This window comes from Cavia porcellus, unplaced genomic scaffold (genome assembly GCF_034190915.1).
Source record: "Cavia porcellus strain 051 isolate PalLab524CR breed Dunkin Hartley unplaced genomic scaffold, mCavPor4.1 scaffold_1, whole genome shotgun sequence".
NCBI lineage: Eukaryota > Metazoa > Chordata > Mammalia > Rodentia > Caviidae > Cavia > Cavia porcellus.
This window is the reverse complement of record NW_026947484.1, coordinates 71,365,209-71,388,672: the sequence shown is the minus strand read 5'-3', so window position 1 is coordinate 71,388,672 and position 23,464 is coordinate 71,365,209. Positions and strand designations below refer to the sequence as shown.

Sequence of the window (23,464 nt, the reverse complement as noted above, 5' to 3'; positions counted from 1 at the left end):
CTAACGCAAGAGTCATAGGCAAATGCAGTATTCTATAATCACACAAAAGAGAGCACGTCTATCTGGGAGGATCTGAGAAGGCTTTGAAACAAGGATAAAACCACATAATGACTGAGGATTTATGAGCCTGGTGCTTTTGAAGATCTTTGGCTATGTTAATTAACCTTGCAAGTGTTTCTGACTTCCTCATTTTACACAAAAAAGAACAGGAGCTCCACAGGATGAGTGCAAAAGTGGAACCACTGACTGGTACTGTACACGTGACTTGGACAGGTTCCCGGGGAGTGCAGTGCAGAAGTGCACAGAGGCAGGGACCAGCAGTGTGAGCAAGGGGCACTGGGCGTGGTGAATCTGGAGGTCTAAGGTCAGTTAAGTACCGTGGGACACAGTCATAAAAAAAAGATTGAGGAGTATTACAGCTGACCTCTGTGTGTGGACTTCTTCCTTAGGATGAGTGAAGAATCCATGCATGGGTGAGCTCTTCAGTGTATACAGAAAGTGAAGTCTGATGTCAAGTGCTACGTGTTCATCTCATTCTGTGCCTGCTTCTCAAATTGTTGGCCTCTGTGTCCAAACTCTGCTCTCTCCTGCAGGCCTGGGCCTCACTTTATTCTGAAAATTCTGCAGAGTATCTAGGGTCTTTAGAAAACCCAAAGTTGCACTGCTTTTAAAGCAAAGGCAAATCGGCAACTGTACAGGAGCATGAAATTGATCCAACTGAAACCTAGGGTCATGAATGGTATCACCCTTCGGTTCCGATGCGTTAATCTTCCAGTAGGATTTTCGTGAAGCAAGACTTTTTATTGCTTTACAACTAATCTCAGAAACAGAGATTTAAAGCTTGGTAACACGGAACAGACAAATTACTTCAAATTGGGAACACTTTTTATGTCTGTATTTGGGTAAAAATTCTGAAAGCGTTTATTTTCTCATCACTAAAGGCTTTTTAAATTCATCTTATCTTGCTTTCATAAAAATCACAAAATAAAGCAGTAACCTTTCTAGGCACAGACTCTGAAGTGCTATAAATGCTTATTTATTATTTATTAGCAAGGTTGTCCTGAGTAAAGTACCCAATCTTTTTATGTGGTCATTTTATCACCATTTGTAAATGTATATAAAAATACTATCTTTTTAATAAAGTTGTGTTAAATGTTAAATTAACAGAACATTTAGAATTAAAAAAATTGTTACTAAAAATTTGGTCTTTTTTGTTAATATATTAGCTAGAGTATAACTATACTTTTACTTAATTATTCTACTTAAGATATTTTGCAGTTCACTTAAGAGGTACAGATTCACATTAATTCAATGATTTTAATGAAATAATTTAGAAATTTAGTATCCAAAATAGATTGTCTAAAAATAATATATTAAATTTTCAAATTTCACCTACCAAGTAAAAAAGAATGATTTCATATCAATAAAGTATTTCTCTCCTCTTTCAAAGCTGTAATTAATCCTGTCTTATAGACCGTAGAATAAATGTCAACATTATTTCAATTGGAAATCACAGAAAGCTATACAAAGAGAAATCACTACAGCATCTCAGGCATAAGGTCATTTATTGGCTTTACAATGGGTTTGGGAGCTCAGCATGGTGAGAAGCAGAGGAGCCTGGTATGAACCAGAGCTGGATTGAGAAACTCACCTTATCCCCTTCCTCCACCTCACAGATTTTCTCCTCAGTTGCAGGATTAATGACCGGAAATTTCTTGCCACTCGCGGAATCATGCCATTCGTTGTTGATGAAGATCTGGGGGATGTGGAGAAAGTGTATAAGAAAGCATTTAAATAGGCAGCACCTTTGCAAATGTTTATGACTTTAGAGCATCATACAACATCTAAACCATGTCCCACGTCAAAATATTAGATTTTTATCTTACATTTTATATACAGGAATAGATACAAATGTGTACACACTAAATTAAAATCAGATTTTTTAAAGGTTTATTAAGATGTGGAGTCATTTCAAAGCTAGAAAACACAGCTGGGAGAAAACAACTTGGAAATTGGTGTTTTTAACTGATGTTGTCACTCAGGTGGGACCAGAGCAGCTCAGCGGCTTAAGCTTCATAAACCACTGCTCCTAGTTTCAACTTCAAGCCCCAAACATGCTTCCTTGGGCTGCTGTGAGTGGGTGTGATGACTGATCAGTTTCAGTACTTTATTTTGCTGTCACCAAGCTAGATAAATGGTGGAATTTCACAAGAAGTTTGTTTAGAAAAACTTAGCTATTGGCTTATTTTTCATTGGCTTTTAAAGGCATAACAATTTCATCCATCTTTTCACCAAAGCATCTCCCAGTTTATTTGTCTTCAGATGAGATCAGATACTAGATTTCTTAGTAATACCGCTGATAAAGAGATGTGACTGCAACATGCACCCAAAAAGCCTGGAATTTTATTCGGTGTCCACTTTAATGAAACAAGCAAAAGATTTTTTAAAAGAATATTTCATGTAAAATATCTGAGTTTCAACTTTTGCAGCTCTGAGTTTGCATTTCATTGGTAAATCAACTTTGATATTCATTTAACTTTTATAGGAGCACAACAAGCCAATTAAAGAATATCCCTTGTGATGAAAAAGGTTATATTCTGTTTCTGACAAATATGAGTGTTTTTTCACTTTTTACTTTTTTATTTATTCTTTTTCTTATTTTTGATATTAGAAAACAATCATAAGTAACAATTATGTATTGCAACTTTTTGTTAGGTATATGAAAAGATAAACTAGTTTGAATCTCAGGTAACTGAAAAATATAACTCTAAAAGAAGTTTGTCTTACATACAGGGTTTGAAACATATATATTAATTCAGATACCCATCCTCATTTCATATTCAGAGATAGGAATTCATTTTTGTCTTGAATACATCAGTACACCACTTTTCAAAGTTCAAATCAATAGCTATGCTAACAAAGCAACATAATTGGTAAAAATTTCTCAGTGACATTAAGATTATAATGTGTGATTTGCTGCAAAATGAGATGGAGGAAAACTTCCTTATTTTCCTGTTCACACCAATAAAATTTTCCATACAACAAAACAACATTGTCTTATGTCTGTTGAAGATTTCGAAAAAAATTGTAGTGCTAGGCTGGACTTGCTTGGAAAGGGATCCACACATGAATAAATGAAGGAAGATGGAACCAAGCCATTCAGAGGAAGAGACTGTATGAGAAAGGACAGGAACATAAAGGTCTGAGAAAGAGTACCAAGCAAACCCTTGATTCTCTGACACAGTAACTGAATACAAACGAAGAGCATATGAATCATGTTATCCCTCAAGAAGAATAAAAGTTGGCCTCTTAGTTCAAGATGAAGAAAGGTAAATTTAAAATCATGAGTTACCCTGTGCATCTATGGGGTGAAACAATACATAAGTTATTGGAAACGCTTTGCAGAATCTTATAATTACTCTTAAGAAATATTTTCTTATGCATCCCTAACCCTTACCACTTACTATTTTTCTTCTCAAGGGTTGAGCTGAAATCACTTCTGTAATGTGCTCTCCACTCAGCTCACTGTTACCGTTACATTTTGGCTGCTCTTGCTTCAAACTGAAGCTCTAAAAGCTTCTAATCAAGACCTCCTCTCTCTCTCTCTCTCTGTCTCTCACTCTTACTCTCTCTCTCTCTTTCTTCCCCCCACATACTTTCTTTTCCATTAATAACACACATATTCTGTGGTCATTTTTTAATGTCTATTTGTTCATTATTATTATTATTTTTTTTTTTTTTTTGTCTTTTTGAGACAGGGTCTCATTGTGCAGTTGAAGCTGGTCTTGAACTCACTCTGTAGCCCAGGCTGGTCTGGAAATCACAATCCTCCTCCTTCCTCAGCCTCTTGAGTGCTGGGATTACAGACGTGTGCCACCACACCCAGCTTCATAACTACCTTTTAAACCACTCCATGCCCCATATCTGCTTAAATAAAATTCGATCTTCACCCCTTTCCTAGAATCTCCCTCACCTAGCCAGTTGACTCTGGTCTACTTGCCTCTTAGAAAACTTCAGGGATTCTCCTCCTCAGACTGCTTGTGTGACACTTGAGGGGGTTTATGATTTGGGCCAATATCTGCTTCCAAACTCTGGTCCTGCTCTTCCCCAAAGTTCCCTTTTGTTTCTATTCTGCTTTGTGGAAACACTTCTGCGCGCCTTTCTTTGCTCCACACCTTTATTTGTAAGGTTCCTCAGGTGGGAGTTTTGCCACATTCTTCTCCCTGAAACTCTGGCTTAATGCATCATCTCTTTATGAAGGCTTCACTGGTCTCTCTAGTCATATTTACCTTCCTTTTCCAAAATAATGTGCTGCTATTCTATTATTAAATTTCTTATTCAATTCTGCTTTTTGGTAAAGTTAAATACTCATGTATCAGCCCATGAAATTCCAAAAGAAAAAACAAAAACATAAAATAAAATAAAGACCTAAAGATATTGTGGTGCCTGTCCTCAATTTTTAAATCAGCTGTTCAAAGCTTGAATCAGATTCACCTATTTGTTAATCCTGCCCTCAAGAATGTATTATCTTTTCAGATTTTACCCTCCAAACTAAGAGAACATGTGAATCTTACCTGAGAAATATATTCACAATTCTACCCTTTTATAGTATAATTTCATTAAACAAAATTCGAAGAAGAAGAAAAAAACAGACTAGATTCTTTTACGTGATTTATGGTGAGGCTTTCTAGCTCCTGCCTGAGTCCTTTTATTCTTAGGTCTGTGACTTTATTTTTTTACTTCAAATTCTCAGTAATGTGCTCTTAATACATTATAGTTGTATGCCCTTAACCTAACCTTTTTTTGGTGAAAGAATCTACACTATGTAGATACCATTTTGTTTTACTATCAAAATCCTGTATCTAAACTACATAAACTGCTTTCTTCAGATTAAAATCAGTTAACGTTTGGTAAATCATCATTAACCTGCAGTAAAAATACAAGTTTATCCAGCGATCTTAGGGGCAACTGAAGAAATCAGCTACACATAATCCTAAACTATTGGCCACAGCTCTGCATTACTCAGTTTTAACCTTTAACACTAGGGAACATTGTGAAGCCAAGTGTTGTTTGAACTTGTGCTTATATTTACATAATCCTGAATGGTCATCTTCTGTTTTAATAAGAAAAGTTTTTTTATCAAATAATGAGCAGATTTACTTGAGAGGTACTCTGGAACATGAAGGGGGAGAATGTGAAATGAGTTAGTCCCAGCTCTGCCTCAAGGCGTGCAGCATCCAAGAGGGGTGTGTATTTATGCTGAGTAAGGGTAAAGCTTGTAGAATTCAAACATCAAGCAGTGCATGGTACAGTGAACTCATGGAAGAGAGGGGAGGTGAGCTCAAGGAAATGTATTCTTGAAGTATGGGTGGCCTGTGATTAGTGGTAAGAAGAAAAACAACGAGCAAAGAGAACAAACAGTCTTGTGATTTTTGCAACATAGAAAAGGGACTGCCCCAAACAGAGTTCCTGTTGAATCAAGGCATAGCTAAGGCTCGAGCATGAAAATGAAGTTGGTTTGTGATGGACCTCAATTTCCCAAGTAGGAAGTGTGGGCTACATTCTCAATAAAATCGATTATATAGAAAAACACTACTTTTAAGATATCCAATTTTTTTTTGAAACAGCGATCAGAACTTAAAAGATTAGCTCAGAGACTGATATACCAAGAATGAGATCAAATACTTTAGAGCATAGGCAGCAGTTAGTTTCGAGTTATGCATTAGGGACCTCGTCCCCCAGAGAGACCTACAGGTATGAGACAGAACTCAGTACAGGTGATAAGATTACTGAGATAGCTGTAAGGGTGGGGTATCCCGACATCCTTTTCACTCTCTGAGCTGTTCAGAGTTTATTAGGAGGAACTCTCCTCGTTATCATTTGTTATGATTTTAATTTTCTTAGCTTTATGTTTGGCAATTGCCATATACCTACCTGTGTAATCAAGTGCATTTGAATAATGACCCTCCTGTAATTATAATCACTGGTTAAATGGTGAAGTCTAAACTAATGAGTGTTTATAATAGCATTTGTGAAATCCATTTTAGACATGTTGAAATGATCTATCTATGGTGATAACCCAATTTCTTATTTCCTATTTTGCCTTCAGCAACTTTAAGGAAAAAGGGAGAATTCTATAAAGGTGAAATATTTGGGATGCCACTTGGCCATTATATTAACTGTATTCTCATTATAATTGTAGATTTAGGATACTTTTCAGTAACCTATATGTACAGTAGATATCAACTTTAAGTACATGTACTGATCAGAAATTATAGATGTCTACGCACCTGGGATTCAGATGTTTTTTTTCACCTCAGGAAGGCAGTCAATGGGAATGTTGAGGCAATCTGGAGACTGATTTCCTTAGGTATGTCAGAGTTAAAGAGATGCATAATATTATCTTTAATAAATGAGCAAATGCTCTCTGAATGTAGCTTATTTTCCATGCCATGGTTTGGGTAGGGTTTGCCTTTCCAGAGTAATATTATGTCTTAATATATTTAGCACAGAGTCAGTTATAATTTAAAAAGTAGTCTCAAAATATTTCTAGTTTAAATAAAGATTATTTTACAAATGGCAAAATAAAGACCTATTGATCTCATGTACTGACATGAGATTTTGTGGGCTGTTGCTTAGAAAGACCTTCTATTCCTCTACTATGGTCCCCTAAATTCACATTATATTTTTAGTTCAGCCAATGGGCAAGCAGATCTATGGTCTTAGAAGTGAAGACAATACTTTCTCAGTGGCAGAGGACTTTTTGTAAATTTTATTTTATTTATTGAGATGCATCTCACTGGATAGTTCAGGCTGGCCTTGAACTCACTATGTAGCTCAGGCTGGCCTCTAACTCATGGTGATCCTTCTGCCTCAGCCTCCCAAGTTGTGGGAGAGCAGGCAGCACCATCACACCTTGGGCAGAGAGCTTTTAACAGATCTCATTTTCAATGCACTGAGGATTTCTTTTAAGATATTCCAAAGGACAGGGAGGATATCTAGAGTCACCACATAACTTTGCTGCATGAAATTTTCTAGCCTGAAAGTCATGTTGAACTAGGGTGGGGTGGGCGGTGACGTAAGCACACAAGGAGTTTGTAACGTGTGTTGTAAATCTTTTCTCAACCTTAGGAACCAAGAGCCGAAAAGAGTAGCAAAGACTGTGGAGGAAAGAGGCTGAGAGATGAAACAGTTGACAAAAAGGATGAATTAACAGGAAGGGAGACTTGGAATATAATTAGGTGGGCCTTAAACACATGGAGGAATCAAAGCCAGATCTCTGGCAGCAACTTCAAGCTCAAGCCCTGAGGCAGCAAAGCAAAGTGTGGAGTAGAAAACATTTCTGTTTCTCAGAAAAGAAAAATGTGAAAGGAAATTAAGGAGGAAATAACAGGCGGAAGGAAAATTTAACCATACTCATAGGTATAGAAACAAAAATGAGACAATGCCTAAAACAAAACCAGGAAAAATAAAATTTGCCTTTCAATTATCTTATATTATAGCCTGTATTCAGTGATATGAGTGGGTACTTTTTTCCTTGTTTAAAATGTCCTCCAGCCTTCTCAGTTTGGCCAGGGAAAAAGAAAAAGTACTGTAACATTTATTTTGAGCCATATTATCACTGGTCCTACACATGACAAAAGTAGTTATCAGCTGTTTCTATGCATCATAAGTATATATGACACACACATGTGTGTACTTATATATATACATATATATGTCTATGTGTATGAGTGAGTGCATGTGTGAGATATTGGAAAACCAAGCACTCAAAAGTTCTATACATATTTCACATTTAAAACCCCATAATATAATAGCTTATAGGAAGACTTTTTGCTTGTAAAACATGTCAAACATGTATTCCTTCAACATCTAAAATTATATTGGGAGATCAGTACAAATAAGTCTGATAATGGGTCTTGGGGCTTCAGAAGTATCAATTCAAGCAAAGTTTTGAGAGCTCTCATAGTTGACCAAATTCCCAAGGGACAAACTCCTTTAATATTCCAATATTATAATAAATCAATTAAAGATATCATATCAGAAACTAAATATTACCAACACTTAATGCCACTTCTAAGCAGTGCAGCTAACTTCACGGAAACCTTAGATACATACATAATTGCACATAAACATACTCAAACTATAACTGTATCATGAATTACAAATTTGTGCCAACTCGGCAGCACCTTTTAACTGCAGGAGAAATGATCAATGACTCCCAGTAGATGACTGAACCCATATATACTACATTTCTCTCTATACTATGACCACAGCTTGAAGTTGGGCAAAGATATTAGCAACAATATAAAATAGACCAACCTTAACAATATCCTGTTACATAAAAGCTATATGACTACAATCTCATAAGACCTTATTATACTGTTAAATCCTTACTTAAAGGAACTACTTTCTGCATTTTCTTTGGGAATACAAATTCTCAGTATTGCTACTTTTAGACACTGGGGACATTACAGTCAATTGTTACCAGACATTCAGTACTATGATCCTTCAGTAATCATTTGATAAGCTGGATGGCTAGTTCATGGCTGATGGGCAGGGTAGTGCGGAAAAAGAGAAGAGAGAAGATTCACTTCCTAAGTGAAACTAGCAGTAGACTAGACCAAGACTTCATCACATTACTCAGAATGGCATGACATTTACAATTTATAAATTGTCAATGTTTGCAATTTCCAACTTAATGTTTTCTAACATTAGTTGTCCAACTGATACCTAAAACTAAAGAGAGCAAAACTTAGCATAAGGATTTTCTGATTGATTAGATTTTAATTAGAAAATAATCATTGCTCCAATTCTTTGGAGCATGGCTCTATGTTATCACCTACCTCTGATAACATGTAATGTATCCCCAGTAACATGTAATGATACTGTCATGATTACTGCTATATGAAATTAGCATGTCTCCATTGTGTGTGTGTCTCCATTTTACCAACATGAATTAACACAGCTCTTTTCGCCGATCTGTGTTTTGCATTCTGTAACACATTTCAGAAGGATTATCTCAACACTGAGTTGCTCTCCAGGTGAACTGCTTCTCATGTTCTTTGAGAGATTTCCTACCCAGATCTCTCATTCTGACAAGCAGCAGGTGAAAAAGTTGATCAGTGAAATTTATGTTTAAAAAGCCACATGAGCAAGTGTAATGCAAGACTTTAAGAATGGGAATAACATCCTCTCTCAGTGTTTGTGCTCTGCACTTTAGTATTTATGTTCATTGGGCTTTCTTGAGAAAGGTGAGAGTACCACTATCTTGAGGAATCAGGAGGAAAGTGACTTCATGTAGAAATATACCACTCTGAAATGACAAGACTCAGAATCCAGTACTTTCTAGATTTGCATCTTAAAATCTGATCACCTTGAGCAAACATATCTGCCATAGTCTGACTTGAACTTTAAATGGGACCTAGTAATGTCTTTTCCAGCTCTTTCACAAAGGTTAATTATGAGCTTCCAATGAGATAAGTGGAGGGAATCAGTTTGAACTGTGACAGGAATACAAACAGGCTCATTAACACTGGGGCATGAATAATTTCGGAATTCTAAATATCGTAATAGGAAGGAGAATTCAAGAAAGGAACAATTAGACAGAAGGTTCTAGGCACTTTCCACAACTTATTTGACTTAAGACAGGCATTATTCACAATTTGCAGATAGAGGACCTGAGACTGAAGGAGATGAGGAGTTTGGCCAAGGTCATATTATTAAACAGGTAGAAGAACTGGAAACTGAAGCCAGTTTTATCTTGTCAAGCTACTTACTGCCCTGGAGACATTCAGCTACTTGTCCAACTGCTCTCAAGCCCCAGGCAAACAAAATATTTCTACAATCACAAGTTTAAAAGGTGCGCTCAAATGCAAGCAGTACCACAGCCCCCTTAGCTTTTCTGGGAACATAAATCCAGTCCTGCTGCAAGCACCTCAAAGCGGTTCCCTCAAATGGACTCCATCAGCCAGCTGACATGACCCCTGCACACATCTCTTAACTCCTCTCAATGAGTACTTTCCCTCTTTGACTTTAGCCCGGGAAATATTTGCCTTTTCTCAGTTCTTCCAACACAGCAAGCCATTGTGTGCAGAGTCCTGTATGTTCTGTTACCCTGGATCTTTGTTCTTCCCCACTCTACGCGGCCACTTCATTCTCTGCCCCCGGCAGCTTACCTCAAATGCCCCTTTCTTAAAAGGATTCTTCCTAACCACATCATCAGGGGTGAGCTCTGCCCGTGGCATTCACTCGGCTTTTAGTTTTCTTCATTTTAGCACTTATAACCTGTGATTCAAGTATTGCCTTACATACTCGCTCTCTGCCACACATATCTTCTAGGAATAAATCTCTGGCTGATAAAAATCAAATTAGCATACATGTATCATAATACCTAGCAAAGAACCCTCACTAGGTCACTTTGGCAGATAAAGGAAAAGGGGGGAAAATGGGAGAAATAAGTGAAGAGAAGGTATTTATAAGTGCATCTGGCTCAAATTTGTCTATTGTAAAAATTTAAAAACAGAATGGTAGAGAAAAAAAAAAAAGCAGTGTCAATTGGACCTGGCACATAGTATATAATGGTGAGTAAATTTTTCTTGTGGAAAACATTTTAAAAATAGAAATGCAAGCAAAGCAGAAATCTAGGAAAGCAATGGTTTTCTATAATCAAAGTTCAATCTCTATGTGTTGAAGACATTTAAAAAACCTTTGCACCTCTTCCTTATAGCCAGCCCCTCCTGAGTCAAATTCCAGCTTCCTGTCTAAAGCAGCAAGCCAGCTCCCTTCCAGCTTTCCCTGTTGTTGTCTTTTGTTTTCTCAAGTGGTGGCAAATGTCCTGCTGTTGGCCTAGGAGTTGAGGAGCAGGAGTTAGAAAGGCTCAGGATCCTGTATCACGCAGTAATCACAAGCAAGCAGGTAAACACAACCAAACCTGGCAATTCTGTGACCCAATGGAGTGGATCTGACCCTAGAAAAATCACTTGCTAGTGTGAGGGCTCAGTCTGCCAGTACCAAAAGCCCAGCTTTGCTGCTTAGGAATTGTGTAACTTCAAGCAAGTTCCTTATCTGCTGGATTCCTCAGTTTCATCATGTGTGAGAAGCAAATAGGAGCCTCCTCATAGGGCTGCTGTAGGTGGCAATGAAATCATTATAAAGAACTGAAGTGGTCACAGGCATGGTAAACTCCGTGAATCTTAACTATAATTATTCTCTGTGTGTTTCTGTGTGTGTGTGTAAAATGTCATCAGTTGCTGATATATTTTTCCTTCCACGAGCAAACTCTGCTTAACTAGTTAAGTTTAATAGATATATTAAACATTTTGAAGTTTAAACCCTATCCAAGAAAGCTTGTCACCTTGAATTTCCTATTGGTCTTATTTTTAGTGTAAAAAATGGTATGGAGAAAGAAAAATGGAAAACAAAGTAACCAAACCCTGTAAGAGGAAATCCCAGATAAACTCTCTTGAGTTTCTCTCCTGGGCGACCTTTGTCAGTGGGATGCAACTGTGTGGGACCAGGAGAGGAAAACCCAAGCAAGAGTGACACCAGAGGGCACTTGTGGGAAACTGGCCCGGGAAAGTTGAGTCAAAGAAAATCCTGCAAAATCTGGAAAGGATTCAGGAAAATATTCAAGACTAGGATAGCTAATGTTAGTCATCCGTTTACCATGCACCACCCAACTAAAATACGTTCACCAACCTTAAGAAACAGATACACTGATAAACCCCATTTTATCTCTAAGGAGAAGGAGGCAGAGAGAGCTAACGTGGTTTGCCCAGTGATCACATAACTCTCAAAGAAGCTCTTCATTTAAAAGCTCCACACCAGGGATGGATTGGCAGACGTGGGATCCCTTTAAAATTGGAAGGCAGAACAATGAGGTTAGGGCTGGGATCCAAGTTCATGTGGATTTATGTTACTGAGGTTTTACATTCCAAAAGCTTTTGGATCATTTTAAAAAATATTTCTTAAACTCTAATCTCTGTTTCATCTACTCAACAAAGACATAATTTGACTGTACTAGAAAATAAGTCATTAAAAGATATGCATCAATGAATTCTTTTGTTTGGAAGAAAAGCAGTCTCCAGCTGAATACTGTGTAGCTCTTCTAAAATAGTCATAAATTTCTGTATTCAACCTTGCTTGTCTGTTCTCTTTCCTTTGCCCCAACAACCAATATACTTCTAGAGATAATATTCAAAGACATTAAAGTAATCAATATACAAGTTTAAGGGCTGATCAGAGAAGGTAATTCACAAGTCACTATAAAACCATTGTTTACTTGGTTTGCAAACATGAAATTTAGTTAATTATCATTATTTTTCCAAAGCTTATTGCAAGTACAAATTCAATTTAATTCATCAATGGGATACAGAAAGAGGAAAATGCAAAGGCATTTGGAAAAGCTCACCCATTTAGATTTAATTACATACATAACTGGTGTCCTCCCAAGTGTGAAAATGTTGTAACCCATAAAGTCAAACAATAAAAGACCTGATTTATACAAATGGTGCATGAGATACCAAATTCACCGAGTGGCATTCTGTAGTTTATCCAAAAAAGTATTTCAACAGTCAGCAAGGGCCTGTTCTTCCAATCTTGTCTGCTTTTGAACACTCAGTCATTTTTTCTAGAAGGATATTGTGCATTGAATTTGAGGTAAATAAATTGCAGTCTTAAAAGCACCTTTTTGTGTTAAGGAATCATTAGTTCCATGTTTGTATATTATATCATAAAGAACATCTCATTTGTCTAGTACTTTTATTTGCAGTTTTGGTTAATAGCTGCTAAATAAAGTTTAATTCATTAGAGACATCATTTCATATGAGAGCTGCCTATAGATATAAAGACAGTACAGACTTTGCAAACCTTTGCAAAGTCAAATTAAATAAAGCATGAGGAGATATTCCGGCTATCAAAATATCTTTCCAAGTAGTATCATAGAAAAATATATTTCTTCTAATAATTTTAATGGAATAGTTAAAGCAATTCCAGCAACTTTGATCATCATGAAATGCATTCTTAAATACACTTAATTTGAACTGAAACTTCTTGTGAATGGCAAATTTGGGGTAAAAAAATTATAAGAAGATTGGAGTCTTGTGATGTTTTGGGCATAACTTTTTTAAATGTAAATTATTTGGAAACATTTATGTATTTCCTCATCCCATTTATGATAAAATTCATTAGAAAAGCATTTTCTGTCCAATAAATCATTGCATAATAATACCTTCATAAATCCCATAGCTGCAAGGCTACCACATAAAAAGCATACTCATCTCTGGGGAAATTTTCTTAAGGAAAAGGATCAATCAACCAAGCAGCTTCCTACTTTGTTGTGCTTATGTAAATAAAAGCAATAGAACTTAGGGTTTCATAATCAGACAGGGCTGCACGTGGCATATAAGCAAACAATAGGTGAGAATGTTATGTTAGCAGGTTGAATATTCTTGGTTAATTTATTGGTTAATTCAGAAGGCAAAATGGCTCGTCCTGAGTTACAACAGTTTTTTCCTTACTTTTCTTTGTCACACCAGAAAGCTAGCTTTGAGTGATTTTGGATAGATGGATATGTTGCTTTTTCTTTTCCTTTTGGCTCCACAGTGCTGCCATCTGACAGGAAGCAGGCATGTAATTGAGGCAGGCAGAGGGACAGGGACCTTCAAAACAACCCCGGCAGGATCGATGCCTTAGTTCTCCCTAAATGTGGATTTTGATTCCTATGTCTGGCTCCTGTCCTTGTTTCTCCAAATATTTATCAGTTAACAATTATATATTTGCTGCAATAGCAACAAATGTGGCTGCAGTAGTAAATAAGCCTGCTTTCTTCCTCCAAATGTGCAGAATAATAGAAGCCATTTAAGTTTTATAAAACAGCTTGCATCTATTTGTCATATTTAAATCCTCTTATTTAACACTCATTTTATGAACCATATAGAAAAGTTATATTATTAGAGTATTCTCTCTCTCTCTCTCTCTTTCTCTCTCTCTCTCTCTCTCTCTCTCTCTTTTTCTCTCTCTCAAATATTTCTAACTTTTAACCTTCTGACTTTTTCCAGGAGGGTAGTCCAACGAGTATCTGCCTCACTTATCAGTTAATAAAACTGCTTACTAAAGTCCACTGGATTCTGGTACAAGAATATTTCACAGAGAAGATTCCTTTCACTTTGAAATATTTTTTTTACTTTGAAATATTATAAGAAAGTTATTAAAAGTTGTCCATAGCCTTTAAAAACAATTCTTTGATGAGGACACCAATCCCAGACCTGTATTTTAAACAAGTCTTTATTTTTGTATTTGCAAAGGGCTCTTCACACAACTTTAAGTTAATTTGACCTTTTTATACTTCGAACAGAGGGACCTTATGGAAACCCCAGGCAACGCAACACTTACAAGTTGTACTCACCTTAGTGTACTGAATCTTCAAGTCAGTCAGTGGGACAGGTAAGTCTGGCTTTGCTGAGGACAACATTTCTGTTTCTGCTCCTGGAACACAGGTGACAGGCTGAGCAATTTGATTCTGATACAGCACTTGGCTTTATTTGTTCCTTTTTATCTGCACTGGCTAAAGTTTATTTGCATATTGGGATATGATTGGGTGAACAGACCGGGAGCAAAAAAAAAAGGAAAGAAAAAAAAGGACCCTACTTATTTGTACACCTAGAGCAGGAAGCCTTTGACTTTAAACTTAAGTCCTTAAGAAAATCAGCTCTCCAGCACCAAACTTGCATCTGGAGACAGGGCACTATTTGCAGATGAATTAATTTACAGAGCTGAAGCCTCTGATAAGAATATGCAGCACAGCTGTTCTGGCCACTAAGCTCAGTTATTATTTTATTTTATTTTTTTTTTTTTGGCTTTTTATGCTACTGTGTAACTTTCTGTACTCTGATAGCCTTGGAACCAGAAAATCTGACAATGGAGAGTCCAAAGGGACACTTGTTCTCAGTAGAAGATAGGAAGGAAAAGAGCCACAAGCAGGTGTCTCAGACAAGGCTCACAGCAAATCAGTCCATCCCGAGAGAACCAGGACCTCGAGGAGGCACAAGGGCCCCTGAGGTGCTACCTTATGCCAGCTTGTTAAACACCTAATCATTCAGGTGTATTTCAGTGCTGGGTGAGTGCGTCTACAGTGATTTCCGAAACCCTAAATTATATGTATTTTCTATGTGGATACAGAAAAGTCAGCAGGGCTCTCAGGGCATGCAGAGTACACTGACATACAGCACAGGGTCACCACAATCAGCCCTGTGACAGTGTCATCTGTGAAAGCTCAGTTAAAACTAAGGGGACCTGTGGTTCTGAAAGGTGTGTATATTTATGGATCAGTGCTATAGACAATCACACAAGAATTTTATAAACAGGACTCTCAAAATTCCAATTCTTGATGTTCAAGCTGGGAACTTTCAAAAAGGACAATTTTAAAGGGAACCATTCTCATGTTAAGTACAATGCTTTATTGTATTGAAGTTCTAGCAAAAGTTCTAATAGGAACAAGATAAAATTCTTTGGATGCTCTGATTATAATGAATTAACAACAATTTCTTGCCAGCTCCCCTGAATATGAGATTTACATAGCTAAACTAAAAAGTGTGAGTAGTATTTTGTTTTTTAAGTAAGTATGAGATCCCCAGTTTCCTTTCCTTCCTCAACTGGTCTCCTAGTTTTGTATCCACAGGGTAATTTACTTACAATCACACATCTAATAGGTACGAGGCCAAAATTGTAGTGTTCTTTCTGCCTGCTGGTTTCGAATCCCACGCTCTTGTTCACCGTGGCCCCTGCTCTGTAGGAAGAATCCCAGACAGGTTCTGGAGTCAGCTGCTTTGGTTCTTCCAGGGAATCTTCACCCTCACAGCACTTATGCTTGACTGGGTTTCATCTTCGTCAGGAATTCACGCACTTTTCTGTCAAGAGACAGATAGTAAATATCTTCAGGTTTCTGGCCCAGACGATTTCTGTTATAACTACTTTGTACTTTGTTTAAATGAAACTGTACACAGCAGGTAAATTAATGAGTGTAAATGTTTTTCAATAAAAATTGTATTTACAGAAAACCAGAAGGCAGGCCAGATTTCAGGGCTAGGGCCAGCCCTCTAGATTCTAAGGCAGTTCCATTCCAAAGTCCTAGACTACCCTGTACCTCTCTCTTGAAGACCAGATAGAACTTTTTGGGCCCTTTCACCATTTCTCGTTTTCTCTTTTAAATCTTTTCTCTTTGGTAAGGCTAATTGTTTTCTCTTTCATAAATGTGTTTTGAATTAAATGCACAGTTACACAACGGCTGTTACATAACTCGCAGGGGGCTGCAGCCAGGCCCCAGCAGCTGTGGTTTGCTGCTTTCTTCTGCTCTCTGCTTCACAGTTGTTTGTAGATACAAACACTGGTTTATTTGATGTCCAGGCAGTGAGAGCACCAGGCTTCGTAACACACTTGGTATTCCATCTCATTCTTTGAATGAGCACATCTTTGTTTAGATGTTGTGAGATAATTGCGTAAGAATAGTCTCTTTAAAGCAGGCATTATAGAATGCAGGTAAAAGCGGCAGCTTTGGAGACAGGTCACCACACCTACACATTTAATTTCAACAAATATTTACTAAGCATCATTTATGTTTCACTAATTGCTCACGCTTAATCTCACTTGAAGGTCAGATCTTTTCTTCCCAGAAACCACAAGATCTAAGATCTATATTTCCGAGTGAAGTATTGCCTGGCTCCAGCCTTCTTTTCTAGACTACTGTGTAGTCCTGGGAATGGTTATGTGAGTGAAAGATTCTTTCTTCCCTTCCTCCTCTGTAGAGAAAAAGCAGCTTTGATGAGAACACGGGAGCTTGGATGCCAACCTCAAGACTGGAGTCAGGTTTGTGTGTTTTTATTGTTTGACAGGCTTAACCAACAGGGAAAGGGCTGGTGCTTTAACTTAATTTAAACTTCTTGAATGTCAAATATACTGTGTGCAGATAATTGCAAAAATTGTAAGTGTACGATTCAACAGACAGCTGTAAAATGAGCAAAACAAAACAATCACCGCCTGGGTCAAGAAACAGAATGCCAGAACTTGATGGTCTACGCATGCACACTTCTGATCAGACTTTCCTTCTTCCTCAAATTGCTGGACTCCTAATTTTAGGACATCCTATTCTTTTCTTTTCAGATTTTGAATTTGTTACAAAGAGAATATGTTTAGAAAGGAAATCCAAGGACATACATTAGTCTGGCAAGTTAGCTAAAGCATGGTTGTGAAGAAAAGACTGTTTTCCAGGAAGTTCTTCCCGCTCCAGTGTAACCAGACAGATATTTATTACCTTCAGATAAATGCAAACTAACAGCAATGAGCTGGTCATTTTATCAGTCAGGGACACTTTGCATCCCAATCATGGCAGATGGGAAAGTGCAGACAAATGGCTAATGCTCCCACAAGACTTGTCAAAATAGAATAGCACCTGGAAACTGTTACCAAGATATTAGAAATAGTCAGAATCTTGTTCAACTTATTCTACCTCCAGACATTTATTTTAAGAAAACAATCAAATATGCACAAGTTATTAAATAGCATGTTGCTAAAGGGATTTTTTTCTGTTTATTTATATCTGATTCTTTTTTTTTTTTTATTTACATTGAGACATGGTCTCAACATGAGGTCATGGAATCCTGGTCTCCAGTGTTCCTTCTGTCTCAGCTTCCCAGGGGAATACAGGCACGTGCCATCTTGCCTGGCCAGCAACTTTTAGCATCCATCTTTAAATAGAAAAATGCCTGCAACAAGTGGATAAGTTACAATTCAGCCAAAATAAAAAGGTAGAAGGATACTTCAAGAAGATCCTGCTAAACTACTGTGATTTCTTTTAGTTAATTAAAAACAAGCAATAACCTTAGGAGCTGTGCATAAGGACAGTAAGAAACAGTCTTTCTTTCTTAGTATTTCAGTAAAGTCTATAATTTTCTTTGGATCCCACGCTCAGCATTTGGAAAACTCAGTGCGTTACTAAACCAGACCCATTTGGCCTACTGCAAAATATGCCAGTCTCTGAGGCAACACATTTTGCAAACAAGGAGAGTTCACTGGGTGGGGAGCCTGGGCCTGGCCTCTGCCTTCTGGAGATATGGTTTAAGGATATCTGTGGGTAAGGCAGCTGAGTGACTACAGGCATGGGGAAAGGTGGAGGAGAAATACTCAGGGGTCTGCACAACAAATCAATTTCCCTGCATGTTCATGCTACCTACATTCTGAAGGGCAGACTTAGTATGTGACGGTCAGTTTTCACCCTCTTATGGGACATCATTAGATCCCAGAGCAGACAAGGGTTTCTGACCAAAGTGGTCCCCATGTTTGTGAGGAATAACCCAGGGAACCATTGTCACATCAGCCACCTGACAGAGGTATCACTGAAGCAAAGACGATGACTATAATGCTCATCTGTATGACTCCAAGAGGAAAGATTTTTTTTTTTTTTTTTCCTTTTTATCGGTACTGGGGATTGAACTCAGGACTGCCTGCTTGCAAGGCAGGCGCTTATGCCGCTGAGCTAAATCTCCAGCCCCAAGAGGAAAGATTTTTATAGTAACTAAAAACGGATGATAGAAAGCAAGGAAAGTGGGAGGTATTTCAATTTTCCCTTGCTTTTACCAGCTAAATTTGTCCTTCATTGTCATTTCTTACATCCTGAATTTATGCATGATAAAAATGGCCTGAATTCCTTGTCTTATGTAATTATCTTAGTGTAAGAAAAGCTGTTAAAAATACTGGAAACTAATTGTAATATGGTAAATTTCATAAGCGATGTTAAGAATCTTGAGATGATTTTCCTGAATCTTCAGGATGAACCCTTTATACAATTATAAATGCTTTTTACAAGAGAAAACAAAATGAATCAACAAAAACAAAGCATCGTGGGCTACTGAAATGAACTGGTGAACTACGGTCTTTTAAGCTGGTTGCAGGGGCTGTATGTCAAGGCACACAGAGGATGAAGAATCTGAAAAAGGTACTAAAATGACTACTCAAGCTTCTGGAGGGAACAGATCTGCCGGCCTTTTTGATATCTGCCAGTGAAGCTGATTTCAGTTTTCTGACCTAAAAAACTATGAGGATAAATGTGTTATTTCTCAAGTTCATAGCAGAATGAATGGAAAATTAACACACAAATCCCTGAGCGCTCAAGTTCAGAGACATAAATGTACATTCCATCCTTGATCATGTACCAGTCATTTTGCATAGCATTTTAGTTTATTGTTAATATTTAAATATGCAGGTTTAACTAAAGGTAAATTCTTACTTCTCCCTTGGGATGAAAAATTCCTCATGGGTTTATATCTTCAAAATATTCCATTTCAACTGCATTATAAATCAGTATTTATTGCAAAATCAAAATGCAATAAATAATACTTGTGAAAGCTATTCAAGAATCATTTTATTTGGACAATATCAACCTTTTGGCTGGCATGTGCCTGCTCAAATGTGTTTCTACATTTCAAAGTTTTACATACAAACCTAGATCTATGATCACAATCTGAATTTATCATCTAGGCCCAACTTTACCACTGGGCTGCTTGTTGGATTCCAAAGGTCAATGTTACCTCTAGTCATGCAGCTAGACATGCAAACTTGAGAGTAGTATATTCCTTTAGATGAAATGTGTAGTATCATGCCAATTATAAACATTTACACAAAACCTTAGATTTTAATTTAAAAGTCAGGGGAACTGCAGAGGGGTTTGGGCCTGTTTGCTCACTGGGATTACACAGCTAATTAAAATCAAAGCAGATTCTGATTCAGTAGGTGTGGACCGAGCCCAGGTGTAAGTGTGCCCCTGGAGCTTTCCAGGTCATTCTAATGTGTAGTCAGCTATCAGAACCCCTGAAGCAGCTCTGGCTCCATTTCCTGTGATCACTGAGAAGAACAGCAGGGAATCTCAGAGCTGGAGGACGGTGGACATCACCTTGTCCTCTTTTAGGAGAGCAGTCACACTCTTCATCTTAGAGCTGCTGAATCAGAAACTATGAGGAATGACCCGTCCACCTGTAACAGGACAAGCCCTCTGGGTGATTCTGGTTGTACTCTAGTACCACGGAGGCCCCCACTACCTCTGATATTTATTCTAACCTGTTTTCACTCAAATGAAAAAAGGATACCCACCTTTTTCTCAAACCCAGACTTTTTCTTAAATTTCTGACTACAGCAAAACACCAACGAACAAATTTCAGGCATTAATGGCTTCCTATTCTTTTCCTATAATGCTATGGCTTTTATTTAATTGGGCATTTTCAACCTTGCATTGTTTTGATGTGTGGACCTGGATTATAAAGAACATATAACTGATGTGCTTTTTAACTCAATTCATGTGTTTCTGCCTTTAACAGGTATTTATTTGCTTCCTTTAATATGCATTTTAGTCTTTTTATCTGTTTATATTTAGTGGTTACTGAGGTAATTTGTGTTTCCATTTATCTTTAAATTACTTATGACTAGGTTTGGTTGTCCATAATAGGGAAATCAAAATAAATATTTCAGGTGGAAATGGAATCCTTTCTCCCATAAAGAGGGGTGCGCGTGCGTTGTCTGTGGCGGAGCTGGTTCCAGAAGGGAACTACACCTCGCAAGGCTTCTTGCAGCTCACGCTCAGGCATTGCTGGCTGAATCTTGGCCTCTTGCGAAGAGAAGGCTGCTCAAATACCACGATCTAAACGGAGAAAGACGAAGAAAACTGAGAGAGACTGGAGCCTACCTACATTTTAAAATTTCTGCGAAACTTAGAACTGGTTGATTAGAGCTTGGACACAAGTGCACATTTAACTGCAAGGCAAAGTAAATACTGTAAGCGTCTTCTAAGCTTCAGGGTCCTACATACAGAACGGCACTGACATTAGTGAGGACAAGAAAGGACGATTATTGCAGAGATGGCTAGTGGTTTCTGCCCTTTGCTCTTTTTCTTCTCCTTCCCCTTTTTTTCTGTTGTTAAACTATGACTGCTGTCTGCAAGCAATACTGTTCACTTGTGTGTGCTATACTCAAGATGTGAACATATTCGCTGATGTGTTTAAATTTCGTCACACTTCCATTTAAGGACTCTAAAATCCCTAAAGCAACAGTTAATTCTCCAGTCCTGTTCTGCATGTTACAGCAACCTCTTCAATTTTGTTCCTCCTTGGTTCTTTCCATTAGTCAAATTATTATTATTATTATTAATTATATCTAGTCACTCTTTATCTTACTTTGTCCATTTGCTACAAAACTTTTTGTCTACTATTCAGTCATTGACCTGAGCATTTCCTTCTAGGTTTACTTTCCTTTTCTGAGTGTCAAAAGTTCACATTCTTGATCTGTCTTGTCAGGATGGTATCAGTTTTGTCAAATTATTGCAGGAGTTTTAGCTGCATTGAGTTTCTTTAGCATGTTTTTGTTTGCTTGGTTTCTTCAATTTCAGTTTTAATTTCTTCTCATTCTGCAGTTTTGTAATTCAAAACATTTAGAGTTTATGTTCAGCTGTCCTTTTTATTTAAAGTTCTAAATATTCATCTCAGTATTTCTTCAGCAAATTTGGAAATATTATTTTCTTTTTGATTCAATTTCAAGGTACCTTCTAATTCTAATTTTTATTTTTCCTCAGTTCATGGACTATTTTGAGGTATATTTCTTAATTTCTTTATTGATTAGTAATAAATAGTCCCCAAGTACTTGCAGCTTGTAATAGAATGGTTGTCATATATATATATATATATATATATATATATATATATGACAATCTGTAAGCACAAAATGTAAGCATAATCCACTTATATATGCTCATATACATCTACATGAACAAGGGATATATATATAATCCCATTTATTTGTCCCATAATTTTTCTCAGTAATATATTTTTGTATTTTTTAATATTTGGTCTGAGTATGATAATTGATTTTTGACTATTTGATTTTTTCCAGATTAATTAGGGAATATTTGAAAAAATGTGTGTTTTTAAGGTGTACATTATGTTTCAATAAACATATTCATTGTGGAATTACTACAGAGAAACTAATTAGTATATATATATATATATTTCTCATATAGTTATGATTTTAACTTTTTGTTCTATTATTCTGACAATTATATGTTGTCTTTGTTACTATTTTAATAGTTACTCCAGAAGTTATATGTAGTTTTCCACTCATCAAAGTCCAAAGTTAATTAATGCTTTGCTTATCCAAATGCCTTAACATACTTTAAATTACCTTTATATCACTCTCAGAGTGCTAGTTATTGCTGCTAAATATATATTTAAGTGTTTGACTGCATATTAAGATCACCAAATACTGTGTTTTCTACACCAGATTCACTTTACTTCAGCTGTTGTAGTTGTTATAGCAATTGCTCTCATACATTGTTTTATTTTTTGGTAAGAACACTGACAAATAACAGTAAATATTAAGTATATGAAATATTGTTATCAACTACGATCACCTAGTTTTACATTAGTTCTCAGGACTTACTCATCCTACATAACTAAATCTTTGTACAATTTGATCAATTTTTCCCCTTTCTCCTCTTGCCATCCCCTGATATCCAACTTCTGCTCTCCGAGTTTATGAGTTCAATGTGTTTAGATTCTATATATAAGTGAGATTGTACAGTATTTATCTTTCTGTGTCTGGCTTATTTTACTTTATACTATGTCTTCCAGATTTTCCATGTTGTTGCAAATGGCAAGATTTCCCCTTCTCAGATACTGAGTAATATCCTATTGTATGCATGGCCCTTACATTCTCTATCTGTCCAGATGTTGACGGCCACTTACGCTGTTTCTCTCACTTGCTGCTGGGAATCATGGAGCAGAAAGTGGCGGACAAGTCTTGGTATCCCCATTTCCTCTGGATATGAACTCAGAAGTGGCAATGTTGGCATTTAAGGAAGTTGTCCTCAGTATTTTGTGTAAGTCATATACCTGCCCTTTTTCAATATTTCCTTCTAAATATTTCATACTTTTTGCTATTATAAGTGGCACTTTTAATTTCAATTTCATATTCTTTCTTACTCGTATGTAAAATGCAACAATTTTTGTACGTTGGTCCTGTAGCCTGACACCTCGCCAAACCTCCTTCTGATCTTCTACATGGCTAAGTACATCACCAGCACGTAGATACTCTTTTATTATTTCCCTTCTAATCTGCATGCTTTTTTATTTCTTTTAAGTACCTGATCACATTGTCTAGAATCTTCAATACAATTTTGAGGAAGATTAGCGAAAGTAAATATCCCTGTCTTGTTACAGACCATAGGAAAAAAGCCTTTACTCTTTCCTTATTTAAATGCTGGTTGTATGTTTTTCTGGGTGCCTCTTATCAAGGGGAAGATATTTTTATTCCTACTCTGCCAAGAGGTTCTTTATAAATTTTATTTAAAAGTGAACAGTGAATTTTACACAGTTTGGCTTTATGCATTGAAAAAATCATAAAGTGAATTGCACTGACTGCTTTTCAAAAG

General features: G+C 36.9%; 1 protein-coding gene across 2 annotated transcripts in view; it reads right to left on the bottom strand.

The window, feature by feature from the left end:
- The window catches only part of LOC100728538 (aldehyde dehydrogenase 1A1), a 78,806-nt gene that overhangs the window by 32,030 nt on the left and 23,312 nt on the right, over nucleotides 1-23,464 (bottom strand). The window contains exons 2-4 of one of the 2 annotated variants that reach the window (XM_023566061.2): nucleotides 15,694-15,908; nucleotides 14,408-14,487; nucleotides 1,652-1,756 (exon numbers count right to left, since the gene is read on the bottom strand). In XM_023566061.2, coding sequence (XP_023421829.1) covers nucleotides 1,652-1,756; nucleotides 14,408-14,473 — 171 coding nt within the window. In that variant the 5' untranslated portion in view covers nucleotides 14,474-14,487; nucleotides 15,694-15,908. Of the gene's footprint in view, nucleotides 1-1,651; nucleotides 1,757-14,407; nucleotides 14,610-15,693; nucleotides 15,909-23,464 lie in introns of those variants that run through there. The other variant, XM_003472218.5, reaches the window with a different exon arrangement.